Consider the following 16,339-nt stretch of genomic DNA (forward strand, 5'->3'; position numbering starts at 1 on the left):
TAGGGAAACGCACGTACAAAGTTCTGACATATTTTTTTATCTAAAATAATCATATTTGTGTATAATGTTATTGTTGAGCCGATGTGACGAAAAATCGGAAGTCATTCAGTGGGAAACCCGATCAGTTTTCATTCTAAGCACTAACTATAACATATAAGACCTCGTAGAAATATTGCAGACAACATCTTCGATGATGTAATGTTTAAGGCGTTTAGGTCCCAAACGGAGGCCACGGGTTCGATTCCCGGCGGGGACAATAAATTTTTGTTGTTCTATTTTAGTTAGAACGTTTGTCAAATCACCTAGGTTAGGTAGCAGACTCCCGGACCTGAAACGTTCCTTATTTTCTATAATTATTTCTTTATTCCTATTTTTTCTCATATAGGCTACACGTTTACTTGACCTACCCATTGTAATTGTTAATAAAATAGCTGCAAAATTTATTAAGTAAATATCTAACACTAAAAAGAGAAAAATACAATATTTGGACAAAAAAATTAAACCGACTTCAAAAAATTAATAAGAAACTCACTGAAAATTAAAAAATAATCAAACTTAGATTTTTAACACAAAAAAAACCTATTAAAATAAAATATGTACGTAATAATCGTTATGATAACTAAATTAAAATAAACAAAAACCTTATTTAAACTATCTACTCTACTACACGTATTTTATATTTTACTATATACACACAATTTAGCTTAATACCTACCTAAACCTATTTATGTATTACAATCCCAAACTATACAAAAGTATTAATACAATTTTGTGTATAATATGTAAAAAATTAAATTTACACAAAACAAATCTAAATTAATGTAACTGTTTGGGTTCGTTTGTTTTCTCCTATAATAAAGTAAAAGGACTAAAACTTGTTTTCACAGTATTTTCAATATAAGATCAGAAATGTATTTGATATATAACATTAATTAAAATAATAAATGTCTGTATATAAAACGCATAAGTGCAAATTACTACGCCACTGAACATTATAACAAAGTATCATATCTTCTAGATTTCATGTAAATATTATAATCATAATAAATGCTTAGGGCCCACTGGATATATTGTTGAACCATTAAGAGTTATAATTAAAAAAATGTACAGAAATGTCATCAAAAGCACCGAACTTAAAAGTTAGTTTAATTAAGTTCGTTTTCTTCAGATCAATATTTTTCAATATTTCAGCTCTTCTCTAGAACAAACCGACGGTAAATTTTCCGACAGATTTCAATCTGAAATTGCTTTTTTATTATTAAAACAGATAAAGTGGAGGAATATCGAAGAAAAAATTGCTCCCGGTAAACTCCTTTGAAAAGTTCTGATTGCTCTGGAACGAGCGGCGACCCACTCCCGGGAACTTTGTTGTTGTTGTTCTGTTGTTGGGGAAACGGTCGAAACGAAGAGGGAAATTAAAAAGAAAAACAATTTAAAACCGACGTTAAACCGTAACAAACCAACGAACGTAATTCGGCGTATAACTTTTTAATGAAATATGTTTCGCCCCCTCCTGTTTCTCCTGATTAACGTCGGATGGGTTTTTGGTTCTTGTATTTTTTTCTCTGTCTAAAGTTAAAAAGAAAACTGGTGTTGAAATCTTGGATCATATCGTGAGTTGATCCATATTGGTTATAGCCCTGTGATCGAAATTTAACTACAATGTATTAAATTAATCATGTTTCTTTCATAATAGAGTAAAAGGACTAGTTTAAAAATGATATATTACTAAAACTTGTTTTCACAGTATTTTCAATATAAATAATAATAAAATAATAAATACCTGTATATAAAACACATTAAAATATATGCAAACTATCTCAACACTCACTAACGTTTGTTAATTTGCATTTAATTAAATCTAATTTCCATTAGCCTTCCAGTGCAAATTAGTACGCCACTGAACATTATAACAAAGTATCATAAGTAAAATTATTTTCTGAACTGTAATAACTTTAGAGCATCAAATATAAGTATACACGATTTTTCTTTACTTTTATGTCAAAAATATAAGTTTGGAATAATAAATGAAGTAATACATGTGTGTATATTAAAACAGAGAATATATAAATAAAACAATTTCAAAATAGATATTTGATTTTAGCATGTATATAAGAACAATAACGAACACAATGAATGTACTCATATATTAAAGGAATATATTTATATTCATTAAATTAACTATTGGTTTTACAAAACTTAGGTCTACAAAGTAACACACAAATAACTTAATGCTTTAAAATGTTTACGAATGTACTGTTGATAATTCATAACTTCTTCTATTTGTCCTATGTGCTCTATCTATACAAATAATGTAGTTAGTTTCATTTTAAATCCTGCATATTTTCATTACTTCATTTATGTATTTATATAGCCCTTATCTTTTATCCATATTTTGCAACAAAAATATATATTACAAAACCAATAAGTACATCAGGCTGATTAAAAGAATAATTTCTTTACCTACATGTTTAAATAAAATTACATCGTTCTTTGTTTATTTATTTTACTCTTCGATCTCGCCCATGCATATAGCTTATCTTTAGTGTATCTATTGGTTCTCAATTATCTATTGCTTTCTACTTTGTTTTATGTTCCAAGTGTCCCAACTAAAATTCTATGAAACTATTTTATAACCTCTAACATTAACGTATTTATTACCTGCAGCATTCGATTAGTGCTTTGTTAAGAATTGCATTTACTAAAGAAACCTGAAATTAATCAGAAGTTAGTACCGCTAAAATTTACCGAAAAATCTTAACAACCTTTAGTACAATGATATACTATCTCTCCAGAACCATATCAACTAATAACAGTTCAATAACAGAACTAATAAAGTTCTCCATGTCTGGGTCCACTTATTTGTATTGTTATTTGCGTGGTGCAGTTTTCTGGTTGCTTCTTCGCTATTATCTCCAATAGCAGCGCCTTCAGAAAATGTAGCCACAGTAACATTTTCTAGTTGTGGTATATCACACGTCTTGTGATATACCTGCTTTTGTTTGTTTCCTTGTTGAGTAAGCTTCTTTTTTAATTCTCATTATCCTGACTGAGATATAAGAGTTCAACGTATTGCTTGGATATGAAACCCATTTAATTAAAATGATCAAAAGTCGTTTCATTATTCCATGGATCTTTATTTGAAAATGTATTTAAATACCTCCCTTTTTGTAACATCCAGAAAACATTGAAATATCTGAATTAATTACTGAAAAGAAATCAACGTCAAGTCGAACGACGATATTCGTTTGTTAATTAATTTTACTTTCGGTAAATTGTCATTTCGAAAACAATGGAATCGTTTGATATCAAAACGACAACGTATAACTTATAACGATTTTAGAAGAGAATTAAAAAAAACTAATATCTTCCGAGTGGTTAACGTAATAGCATCACCCGGTCAAACAAAAACAAAAGACAGACGGACGTTCGCGTGTCTCCAGTTATTCTAACGTTCCTTGTCGCTCGTTTATCTTTTGTTCGTTTAAATTTATGCAACAGTTACTTCAATCAGTGGCAGCTATTTGTTTTATTTAGAACTGTGTTGACTTATTTGTTTCGATTGAGATTAAGATGATGATTTAAATGATTACAAAAATATTAACTGTATAAAATGATCCCCTAAAGCAACCATTAATGGATTTTAATTAGACAGCAGGTTATTCCTCTTACTTTCCTTCAAAAGTTGCCAAAGTTTGATACTCCTCTATCTGAAAAATGATGTTATATGTTAGAAATTTTTACCTTTGCTATAATCTTCAAACAAATTCTGTTTCTGTGTTACAAAATTATAACATTTTACTAATAATTCGTACCTTATACACCAACTTTCACATTGTCCGCCGCTAATTTTCCCTATTAAGTAATAAATAATTATATTATCTTAACAAACTTCTGTAAATATAAAATTAACCTCAAAATTACTTGCTAACCACAACCTAGTTTAGAATAAATACGCATGAGTAGTTCTGGCCAATCAGCACACACGCTGGGGCCCTTTTACTGTCGTCTTTATACTAGAATCTGCCAGCGACACCCAACATGTGTACAAAAATTTGATGTTGCAACGTTGTTGCCAGTTCTTGTAAATTATACCTATATTTAAAGAATTTAATATATATAGTCTATATTTAGAATCGTATAACACAGTATAACTCACAAATTTCTCTTGAAATTCAAGTTAAAGTTTTTCTACAATTTTCTTCTTCTATAATATAACAAAAGTAATATAAAGAACTTTTTATAAAAGCATTTAATTTTAAAATATTTTTATAGGAAAAAATTAAAAAATATGTAAAATGTATTATTTGATGTAAATGATTTTAATAGATATAACTTGTTGCCTAAGTCATTTCATGTCCAACATATGTTTTACTGTATTCTATTCCCTTCCCTTTTGTGTCGGTTTTGAACCAACCGAACAATGATAATTTATTCTAATACTTCCCTGAAGTTTTGAATGCCTTTCACCCTTAGAATCTTACAAATTCTTGATCGATTACACTCAAATTTAGATGTGCTAATATTTTTATCAAAATAGGAACCTGTAACTTTGGCAAATGGGAATTTTGTTCTTTCAATATTATATTTCCACACGTCAAAATCTTCAAAGGAATCAAACCTCAATATTTCGTCTTCGGTTTTACTGTTGTGGAATAGAATGAAATATGATCAATGAGTTGCGATTTTAACGATATGCTACTTTCTACTTCCACAAGCTCAATTATGTCTAAAATATGATGAATTTGGTACAATTTTTAATTTGAATTTAAAGGTTTCTTCAGTAAATCAGTAAATTAGTTCCCCTTTATTTAATATTAAATAATATCCCAAAAATGTATTCATTCCACTGATTGTGGTACTTGATGAGATTGTTTTTAGACGTTTGCCAATATAAATCGTAAAAAAAATTAACAACAGTTATTAATGAACCATTTCAGTGATTAAATAATTTTAAACGCTGATACATTTTAACGTTTGCAAGCGAATCTTTATTCTATATAAAATAGTAGCTGAGTTAATTAATTTATAGCTAAAAAACACTTAAGTTGGGACTACTAGTTTTGAAAATTTCTTATTCGGATAACCGATTTTAATACTTCGGTACAGTTCATCATTATATAGTCCTGGATGTTGTATTTTAAAAGTTTATTCATGTTTGTTGTTGCAGGTTGGCTCCGCGAATGGTATAGCGTTGCAGCTGTATGCACCTCACATACAACCGCGCCATTGCGTCATTACGAACGCGGAAGGCGTGACCTCACTGACTCCGTGCCATGCTGATGCTCATACTTTCGTCAACGGCCAGAGGATTCATCAAACCACCATACTGACCCACGGGAGCCTGGTGAAATTCGGCAACAGCAACACGTACAGGTATGATATTTCTATAATAATCTCGTAAAACTACACTGCCCAACTCGATCTGTCTAATTCTGGAGAATCATGTATATTTACAGTTGATAAAAACCGAACGTACATTAGAAATCTTGCCGTTCATTCTATATAATTAATGGACGGGACACTAAAACCAAAATCAAACGTACTTTTTTTTCTTATGCAATCCATTACCCATCATCGAACCAATTACCAGCAAAACCTAACGTGCCGAACGGGCTGTATTTTATAACATCCTTTCCAACGGCCACTTTGTTTAATGAAATTTTCATTAGACGCATTATTCGAGTTGGAAACGGTGGGAACATCCATAATTTAGATCGATACCGTCGGAATAATTACTTATTTAATTTTTCGTCGCTGCCGGGGGTGTTGCGCCGTTTACATAGCCGTATACTGATATATCCATATCCGTTTTTTTGTCCGATAGTAAATAATTATTTATTTATTAGGTTTCTGGATCCGACGCAGGAGGAAAGGACACGTCATCCTCTCGGGAATCTGGATAATCAAGCACGAATATACGAAAGGTATGTGAATCGCATTCTATGTGCGTATCGTATAAAAATGTTAGGCGTATGACTTAATTTTTATAGATGTTTTTATCGAAGCTTAAAATTCTGTATAAAATAGTAATATTTTTGCATTCAATACCAATCCTAAAAAGCAAAAGTGATTCTAAAGCTCGGGAATCAATTTGTAGTATCCAAGGAGGATTCTGTAATGGTCTTTAAATAGTTGTTACTAGGAACCAGGTCTGGACTATACAGCAGGTCGCAAAGCATTTGAAAGACCTCAACGAACGAACTCGATTTAAACATAATTTTCATTACCATTGGCCATCACTTGTAACCCAGTTTATTTTCTCGATGAAACAACACTATCAAGACACTGCTTTGGTCACACACTTTCCCATCACAAGCAATGCATAATCAGTACACGAAATTCAAAAAGAACTAAATCGTGTCTTTTTAAGCTTAGGAAAATTGGTTAAGAAGTTTATATAGTTCAATAAAACAACCAATTCACGTCACTAATTAGCATTACTACAGTTAAGAAGAGACAAAATGAAGTTTGATGCATCCTAACTTGTAACCAAATCGGTCTATAAAATTCGATTTGTGTTGGCGCTGGTCGATACCGTTGTCATATGTCAATGTAAATATAATAAAACAACTCTAACCTACAAATTATTAATATGTGTATATATTAATTATATTCGTTTTTTTGTAGTCAGAGTCAATATAAACGAAAACTTAAATTTGGTGCGGCAAGGTTGCATTATAAATTTTGATTATGCGCATTGGCTGTTTTATGGGAAGTACTATATTTCTGACCCAGAACTAATTGAATTAGGTGGGGCCCTTTTAAACTTGAGATAGGAAGGATATATTTACCAGGTTTAACCCCACTCGACTATAATTTGTCCCGATCAATGCAGCAAAGTCATAGAAAACAATTAAGTGCCTTTAGTTTTTTTATATTAAATAAATTAGCTGAAAAATCTGTACAAATTATATCATATCTAATATAATACGACCTAGAATGAAGGTAAGTATGAGTAACTACAGTTTCGTCACTCTCTGCATAAACTATACAATCACATCGATTCTCAATTATTTCCAACTACAACATGGCAAACTTGATCAACTTATCAAGACACATTTATAAAGAAACATATAAATTTACCTGTTACTGCTTGAAAAATTATAAAAAGCCATGGTTAATCGTGGACAAATGCATTGCGCGATTTTCTCTGACTAAAACTTTAAAACTATTCCTACAAATTAGAGAATGAAGCATTCCTGGACCTTACTTTTTTTGTTATTTTGCATTTTTTATTTATTACCTTATTTTCGTTTGCTATCTTTTATTTATTTTTTTTTTGGTTTGTTATATTTTTGTTTTGCTTTTTTTTATCTACTTAGTCGCTCTCCGCGCGCCCTCAGTCCTACTCAAGCTAGCGGCTCCAGGGAAAATATCGAGACAACGTTTGATATCGATGGAAATGTCGAGACGGTCTCCACTCACAGTGGGGCCAGGGAAGACAATAGATCTTTAGGTTCAGATAGTCGATCGGAGAACAGGTTTGTAAATAGTTGTGTTTTTTTTATCCAGAGGTGTACTGACTTTATTTTTGGTAATCCCTTTTGGTATTAACTGTTTTTCAATATTGTTCAGATTAAGCGACATGGCCCGTTTTCCAAGAGGCCAGGACCCTATCTTACCAGCAGTATTGGAATTCCCCGAGGAGCACCAGGAACAATTCTTGGCCAGGGCCATTACACATTTGGACGTGACCACGCCGACCTTCAGATTGGCTCCAGCCTATACGCTATATCTGTGCGCAAGGTTGGTAATTCAGGGCTAAGAGATAATCGGGTCTGATAAATTTTCATGTTGTTTTGTAGATATCGAGCTTCGACGCATTACCGACCGGAACTGACACCCACCGAACGAGCTCACAAACTTACGCTGTTGCTTCAGCACGCGGCGATGCTGATCCGACACACCGTGCAAGACAGAAGTACCGAGAGCACCTCGCAGGCATTCTGGTTGGCCAACGCCAGCGAGTTGCTGCATTTTCTAAAGAGCGATAGGCACGTCAGCGCGTTTTCGTTGCAGGCTCAGGATACGCTAGCTGACGCCGTTCGACTCTCTTTTAAGGTATTTTCGACAATACAGTTTTCTTAAATAAAGAGACACCCAAATCACTTCCAATGTTTCCATACATTCTTCCATTTTTACAGCTGATATATACAATATTGATGTGCAATATTAGGTTCTAAAATATGATTTCCTTCTCAGTGTATCACAAGGTTCAGTAAAATAAATCCCAAAATTATCATACCTTCTTCCATTTTTACAGTTGATGTATAAAATAATGCTGTTAACTATTAGGTTCCAAAAAATGATTTCCTTTTCAGTGCATCAAAAGCACATATCAAAATATTATATGTAATTATTCCATCCATCATCAGTAACTATTCAATCACTTTCTTCAAAATCCTGAGTATATTTAAATAGAACCAAACAGCATATATAGTAGTTTTTTGCTATGATCATTTTAGAGAGACGTAGCCACCAGAATATTTTGATATATTTAGAATGTCTGACGTATTTTGCAATTTGACTATAGAGTGATTACACCCACCTACCAGAAAATTGAGCATTATAGATTATAATGAACATATCACTTTTAAACTAGCCATATATGTCCACAGATAGTAAGCAAATTCTGCAGTTTTATACTATCTTGAATAAAATGTTTATGTCAAATACACTAGCCTCAACAGATATATTTGTTTAATAAGTCAGTCAATCAAACTACCTTGATGGGGTTGGCGATTACCATGTCTTCTCCAATCTCCAATAAAAGAGATTCACATAACCATTTTGACTAGAGATCTATTTTTTTCTACCTGTAATTCCATGTTGTTGTGGAAAATATAGTTTATATTCTATGGCTTTTACTGTATTACTGTATTGTTAGGTATTAATTGCCTAAATTCCTTCAAGCATTTTTACATATTCCCCACTACTCTAACCTAATATGCTTTGGTATTTACTTGAGTGAGTTTAGAGAGACAGTTACAAGTATCCATAATCCCACAATCCTTAATATTAATACCTCTTGTCATTACTCTATCCATCAAATTCTTGACTGCTTGTATGTCCCTGTATCTAAAACGTCTATACTGGTATATCTTTATTACCTTGGATAATTATAATAGGAGAATTTTGTCAATATATATATAGTGATAAATATAATGATTGTATAATTTCAGAATTTGGTTGCTTGTCTTACTGACGAGCTCAATTCGGCAATGAACTACTTGATGTCGGTCACCGGCGACGACCATCCCAGAGAGGTGATCAACATCCTGAGCGGCGCCATGAACCTGCTGCGGAAATGCCGCGTGAATGCTGCTCTGACCATTCAACTGTTCTCTCAATTGTTCCACTGGATCTCCGCCAAAGCACTGTCCAACGTCATCTCGAACAGCAACCTGTGCACGCGTAATTTCGGCCACAAACTGGCCAACAGGCTGCGCAACCTGCAGGCCTGGGCAGAGTCGCAGGGTCTGGAGCTGGCGGCCGAATGCCACCTGGCCAAGATAGTGCAGTGCTCGCATCTCCTTCAGGCCAGCAAGTACACGCCGGAAGATTTAGCTAATCTAAGTGCGGCTTGTTTCAAACTGAACTCGATGCAATTGGGAGCGTTATTGATGCAGTACAAAGGTATGATCTAAGGACTCCGAATATGTTACTAATAATAATCGAAAACTTTTGTTATACTCTCGCAGCTGAACCTGGTGAGAAAATTGCGTCTCCCTCCTTATTGGAACAAGCAGCAAAGGCGGCGGAAAGCGTCGCTGATGAATTGGCACGGGCAGAAGGACGGGAGGTGACCCTTTACGAAGATCCTGCTCCTCCACTACAGCTGCTTTTGCCTGAAGATGGTTTTAGTTGTGACGTTGTTCAAGGCGTCCCACCCGGTATGTTACCCAGTTTTATCGTCCATCCAGTTTCTTTTACTCCGTGTTTTTTTAGGACTGGCAGACTTCCTAATTCCCCTACAAACAGCAGGTCTTTGCAGACTTGCCGCTCAACCGACCAGCTCAGGACATTGGACTGTTTATATGAACGCACCAAGACCACCGAGCGTTTTAAGCGCCACCCAACCAGAGGTGAGTAAAACTACACTCAAAAGTAATTGAAATGGACAATAACAGTACTCAGCCTTTTAAATGAGACAAATTACATTAGCCCAACATTAGATTAATTTTAATTCAAGATAAGATGCTCTGTGTTCAGATCAATTACTTGTGTGTTTTTACAATAAAGGTGTCAAACACATGATCTTAAGGTGTCACATTATATGATTTAAACCTAATTTGATAAGGCAAATGGTTGATCGGAAGAACCAAGCTCCTAAGACAACGGAAAAATCATGTTAACTATGGAAAGCAAATTGTATTACATTTATTAAACAATAAACTGGGTGAATAGTTTTTTGGGTATAACTAATTAACTGTTATCAAAGGAATTGAATTACACTGGTATACGGCATTTTTGTGCATGGGGCATGACGAGGAAAAAATGCTAAAAATCAACTCAATAAAAATAAATACAATTTGTACATGAAAATGATTTATTAAATATAACGAACCTCTATTTTTAATCTATTTGTCTTAAAATAGAGTCCAAATGTTTAAAAATAGACGGTTTTAATTTTCCTGTCATGTTCAACAGAAGTTTTTCTTATCAACCTCCAAATATAATCCCATGCGTTCAGTGAACTGAATATTCGAACATCAGAATCGAGAAAATTCCATTGTTTTGATGCCAATAACTCTGCTTTATTTATTTTTTTTTTTTTGAACATTTATGTCTCTTAAGTCATCGAGATCTTCAGAGTTGGCGAGGTGTGATATTTTTGGTTCAAGATAAGATGTTTTCTTTGAATTTTTACCTTTAATAAATTCACCGCAAATATAGCAAAAGGGGAGTCAGCTTCTGGTTTACCAACTCTCGAAAAAATATGTAAAATACACAATACACTCAAATACGGACTGTTGTACACATATTAGGGACGCTAGAAACACTACCTCCCGCCCTTTTACGTCTCTTTTGACAGCGACAGCGCGTAAAGACCAACATTAATTGAGCGGGAAAATCAAAAATGGTCAAATCGTTATAACTTTTTTGAAAGCAGTTATAGTCGATTCTTTTGTAGACCGGTGTTATTCATGAGAAAATGATTACCTGAGTGCCTAAACAACGATTACTAATGTATAGGTTTATGCTAATCGAACACAATTTGTATAAATACAATGTTATCTTTCAAAACGTTTATCTATAAGATTTTTTATCGAACTTATCGCCGTCTATGATATAATATGTGTAAATGTTATCTCCGATTTTACTAATGAATTTATTTCAGGTCCAGGTAATTCGTTTGCATAAAGCTGGAGGCGGTATGGGCCTGTCCATTGTAGCGGCTAAAGGAGCCGGTCAAGAGAGACTGGGGATATATATCAAATCCGTGGTACCAGGTAAAATAATACAGCATCAATCAAAGAATTATCTCATCGAGAGTTATCCTGAACAGGTGGCGCTGCGGACAAGGATGGAAGACTGGCGGCCGGCGACCAACTTCTCTCGGTTGATGGACAGTCACTGCTGGGTATTACTCAAGAAAAGGCAGCTGAGTTCTTGGTGAGAACAGGCAGCGTGGTCACGTTGGAAGTAGCCAAAGGCGGAGCCGTGTACCACGGTCTGGCAACATTGCTACAGCAACCCAGTCCCACGCCACACAGAGGTATAAGTTTATACTTGAATACTTGCGGAATTATTAACGTAGGTCTAATCGAACCTAAGCTAGAAGTACATTAACGTGTAATAAATAGTATTGATAAGGAATAAGCGAATGAATTGTCCAAAAATATTGTCAATTTTTTATTCAAGCATCTACTTGCTTTAACGCTTTACGTGTTATCAAATTTAACTTTAGAAAATGTATTCACTTTTTAATGATAGAAATTAACGTTAAAATAATAACTCCTCGTTATTTAGGACAAAACATATAAGACAAAATTAATGGGCAAACACGTTGATGGTGACGTAACGCTAGTGTTTTTACAATTCTTTTACATGCAGCTTCTATCCCGGATAGCAACTATTACGATACTCAACTGTACTATAATTATAAGAGTCCTGTCGGCTCCAACGAGTCGCTGTACTCGCAACCCGGTAGAAAAATCTACACGCCGCCCGTCAACAAACCGAAGAACAACGTCTTCTTCAACTCGGACGACAGCCTATTCAAGACGGAGAAGCGGAAATTCGTCATACCGCGCATCGAAATCCAGAGCGACGAGCCGGTGTTCAACCTGCAGGTGACCGACTTCAGCGAGCCCAAGCCCAAAAACATCACGCTCTCCTACGACGAGACCGGGCACAACATGAAGACGGAGAAGGTGGAGGAGTACTGCGCCAAGCCCAAGACCAAAGCTCAGGAATTCGCGCAGTCGAAGAGTTTCTCCATCGACGTGAACCGCAGTTGCGTCGATATAAGCAGCATCAGCGAGACCGACAAGTTCCTCAGCATCGGCACTAAGAGGCTGGCGAGACAGCGCGCCACCTCCACTTCCATGATGGACCTCTCAAGTTCGACGTCCTCGATCAACAGTTGCATCTACGAATCGAACCTGGACTTGAGCCAGATCGATCCGGACACTCCACTGAAACATTGGAAGAGTCCGTTCGAGATCCGCCACGCGAAAGACCTAGAACGAGACAGTAAGTCCACAAGCGATCCCGTGTTAAACAGGCACAAGTATCTCGTCTCGAACAGGAGCAAGAGCGTGAGCGAGGAAAACCTGACGGACAAATTGACGGAGTACGAGAGGCTGGAGATCTTGAAGTTGTTGCACGACTGGAGCTTGAACGGATCGGAATCCAAGAGCGATTTCAATATGGATCTCAGTAAAGCCAGGAGCCTGGATAATTTAGACAGTTTAGATGATAGTATCAACCATAAGTTCAAGAAGATCAGTCAGAAATACAATTCCGAACCGGATCTATCGCCGAAATCGTACAGGAAACTAAATGGGGGTGATGACGAACTGATCGTCTTGGGAAAATACAGTTCCGAATCGAAAATAGCGAGCACTGTGTTGGAGGATGATTTCCTACACAAGTGCAAGTATCGAAACTGTATATTCAACGTCGACTTCAAGCCTAAAACGTCGGAACATCATCAAAGCGTCGATAAAACGACGAATCAGACTACAAAACTCAAGGGAATCCTGAAAAACAGCAGTGAAAGACTGCAAACGTCCAACGAAAGCCTAAAGGAGAACAAGAACACCGAGTGCCTAAACAACATAGTTAACTTGCAGAAGAACAAACCCAAATTGAACTTTGATAATAGACGATATAGTGAGATAATTGAGACGAACAAACCAATCAACGGCGAACTGATCCGATGCGACAGCTTGGAAAGACTGACTCAGATGAGAAAGCATAAAAAGTTTCCGGAATCGTACATCGTTACCAGAAAGGGTAGCATTAAAAATCAAAAACTGAGAAGCGGGGAGAACGGTTCCCGACCGAAAAGCCCCAAAGTGGTTGTTTTGCGAAAAAAATACATGCCCAAAACGTGGAAAAGTTGCTCGGATATTAAGCAGAAGAAGCCGGTTAAGAAATGTTGTAGGTACGCTAAAAAAACCTGCCCAATCATGAAAAATTGCGGGGACTCTCCGAGAAAAACGCGTAAAGTACAGAGCTGCGCCTCCATTAACCAGGACGACGTTATCGAAGGCATGAAAGTCGAGTTCCCCAGTCCTAAACGATACTTACGCACGAGGTTGGCTCAGGAATTCCCAGCGGACTCTAACTGGCGTATGCGGACGTTACCGGGACCGAGAATATCCGAAGAATTCGACGACAACTTCTCGCAAGATTTTCCAGATAAAAGTAAACAGACAATCGCGCGAAAGGCTACCGTTCGGCCTTTTTTAAAGCAGTACAGTCTTCAGGAAAACTCGAAGTGCTGCTCTAGCTGCCCGCTACCCTCTACCAGGCGGTACACTAGTCAAGACCCGTTCTTAATGACGCCTCCCGCGGAAGAAGACGTCGCTTTTGGTGCCCAGCCCTTCGCTGCTAGGTTAGACGCTGGTATTTCCCTCATCCCTGGCTCTGCTTATCTTGTCCATCGTAAGAGTACGATACTGTCTGAAGCACTGACACCTACTTTGTTATTTTCTGTTGGTTTGCCATCTTGGTTGGAGATTAATAGTTGTTATTATTGCGTTTGACGTAAGAAAATGTAGAGAACATGTCTTGAGCGTTAACCTGAGTATAATTATCAAAATATCCAACCAACTTTCATCATTTATCACCGTTTAAATATAAGTTTCTTAAATCGACTTTATAAAAATTCACATGATCACAGCTGTAAATTTTAAACTACAGGGAAGGCGCACTTAAATAAAATGAACAAAAAATTATTTTAGTTTGGTTGTTTTCTTTCTTTACATGTTCATATTTCATTGAGAGTAAATTTAGTTAAGGATATACTTTCTGTAATTATGTTGCTCAAATTTACTAATATACCTTTATTTTTCACTAAATGACATTAATAAAATTGAAATAAGCAAATGTTGATGTAAAATATGGCATATTTCAATATCGAAGTTACAATACCAGCATATTCAGTTATGTATATTTACATATTATTGATATATTTCCTTTGCATTTGGTGTTTCTTCACAGCATCAATATGCTCTATATATACCTTGTATGTCTGGATTTTTTTTTCCTTTGTAACTTTATATTTTTCATGTAGTAGCATCTGTAGTCCTTCCAAAAAATATACTAATATGTACTTTGTATACCCCAAACTGTACAATATTGTCTGTAACAATGTCAATACCCATTAATTACATATTTTTAGCAAATGTACATGCTTGCACATCATATTTTTTTAGTAACCACTGGGAACAATGACCTTAATATTAATAATAACAAAATAAACAAATTTAACATACCCGAGCAAACAGTGTTAGATTATTTAGAAACAGTTAAATTCTAGATGTTGTCACATCTAGAACGTTGATAATGTTTATTCATGAGATTTAAAAGAAATTTAAGAGAAATTTATAAGTCAGAAAAGCATAACCATACAATTATCTAATAATAAACACAACCAGATGCGATTACTGAAAGGAGCATGCGCAGAATCAAACAATTATATAGGGTACCTTGTTCACCTCCCTGTAGTCTGCAAATTGTTTTTTTTAATTTACCCAACAAACAATTCAAATAATTTAAAGACTAGCTGCTGCTTTCTTACTATATTTTTTTCTACAATTTAACACCTCGAATTTTAATTACGACCCAATTAAAACGATAATAATGATGCTCAAGATGTTTTCATTCGTAATTTCATTGAATTAATAACAAACTTATAACCATACAAACCAATCCGATCTCGAGCCAAGAGATTATTATGTTTAGTTCCAATTTCCAATCTGCTGATAGTTTTTATGATTTCCAACAACAGTTTTGTTCGTTAGCGCGTTTATATTGATCGTTTATTTTACCATAGGTTATTTTATTTATTATACGCACCTTTTTATGATGTCTTCGTTGTATATACTGTAAATACGACGACGTAATGATACGAACAGGGGACTAAATTATCTAATGTGTTTCCGCAGGCCCCAGACGCATGTCTGAACGAGACCTACCGTCACGAGTCGACTCGGAGCGCAGCATTCCATCGTCTAAGTCTGTGCCTGCTCTTCACCAAATCCACTCCCCCAATCAGGATCCTCCCCGGACGCCTGGAGGGCAGACTTCCAATTTCCTAGTGGACGGGTACGTGTATTGTCTCGCCTATATTGTTGTGATGTTCAATTATAATCGTCCAGTTACAGTCGAACCTCGTCAAATAATAGCATCAACACGAACAATCTTCATGGCGGAGTGCAAAATGGACCTGCCGCCCTCCGAAGTCGTTCGACGCATAACCTTAACCAGCAGGACGCAGGATTTTATCAGAATCTGAGCGTTTATAGGAACAAAATGCCCAGTCCTCAGCAGCTAGGCGATAGGTATATATCTATACACATCTTAAATCGCTTATGGTACAAATTTGAGTATTTTTATAACCAGGACGTCAGCTCTTCGATCTTCTCAAAACTCTTTACAATCCTCCATAACGTCACCGCCAAATTCGCAGAGACCATCGTCGGCATATTACCCGACCAATCAGACGCCCAACTTTAACAGGCCGAACCTCCATCAGTCCATTCCGAATCTGAAGAGTCCCCCATCAATGCAAAGGTTGCAGCAGGGGGAAGAGAGCGGTCGGCTTTCCGGAAGCTATCCGAATATGGGCGGCCAAGGCCAACAGTATTATGGGGTAAGT

General features: G+C 35.8%; 1 protein-coding gene and 1 long non-coding RNA gene across 10 annotated transcripts in view; one reads left to right on the forward strand and one right to left on the reverse strand.

Moving 5' to 3' along the window:
* Window positions 1–16,339, forward strand: part of cno (adherens junction formation factor afadin) — a 204,989-nt gene that overhangs the window by 183,046 nt on the left and 5,604 nt on the right. For 4 of the 9 annotated variants that reach the window (XM_076414990.1, XM_076414995.1, XM_076414993.1 and 1 more), the window contains 14 exons: window positions 5,171–5,376; window positions 5,850–5,927; window positions 7,326–7,484; window positions 7,579–7,749; window positions 7,809–8,064; window positions 9,186–9,639; window positions 9,705–9,896; window positions 9,952–10,088; window positions 11,345–11,456; window positions 11,513–11,722; window positions 12,061–14,121; window positions 15,627–15,786; window positions 15,840–16,022; window positions 16,084–16,333. In XM_076414990.1, the coding sequence (XP_076271105.1) occupies window positions 5,171–5,376; window positions 5,850–5,927; window positions 7,326–7,484; window positions 7,579–7,749; window positions 7,809–8,064; window positions 9,186–9,639; window positions 9,705–9,896; window positions 9,952–10,088; window positions 11,345–11,456; window positions 11,513–11,722; window positions 12,061–14,121; window positions 15,627–15,786; window positions 15,840–16,022; window positions 16,084–16,333 (4,629 nt within the window). The remainder of the gene's footprint in view (window positions 1–5,170; window positions 5,377–5,849; window positions 5,928–7,325; window positions 7,485–7,578; window positions 7,750–7,808; window positions 8,065–9,185; window positions 9,640–9,704; window positions 9,897–9,951; window positions 10,089–11,344; window positions 11,457–11,512; window positions 11,723–12,060; window positions 14,122–15,626; window positions 15,787–15,839; window positions 16,023–16,083; window positions 16,334–16,339) is intronic. The other 5 variants (XM_076414992.1, XM_076414997.1, XM_076414991.1 and 2 more) reach the window with 4 other exon arrangements.
* LOC143202980 (uncharacterized) lies at window positions 2,545–2,896 on the reverse strand. The gene is made up of 3 exons (XR_013007263.1): window positions 2,766–2,896; window positions 2,662–2,711; window positions 2,545–2,617 (listed from the first exon to the last, which is right to left on the reverse strand). It is a non-coding gene; the product is annotated as an uncharacterized LOC143202980 (long non-coding RNA).

The sequence above is a fragment of the Rhynchophorus ferrugineus genome, unplaced genomic scaffold (genome assembly GCF_030347505.1).
Source record: "Rhynchophorus ferrugineus isolate W39M unplaced genomic scaffold, kcgeb_rfMv2 rfM9, whole genome shotgun sequence".
NCBI classification, from domain to species: Eukaryota; Metazoa; Arthropoda; class Insecta; order Coleoptera; family Curculionidae; genus Rhynchophorus; species Rhynchophorus ferrugineus.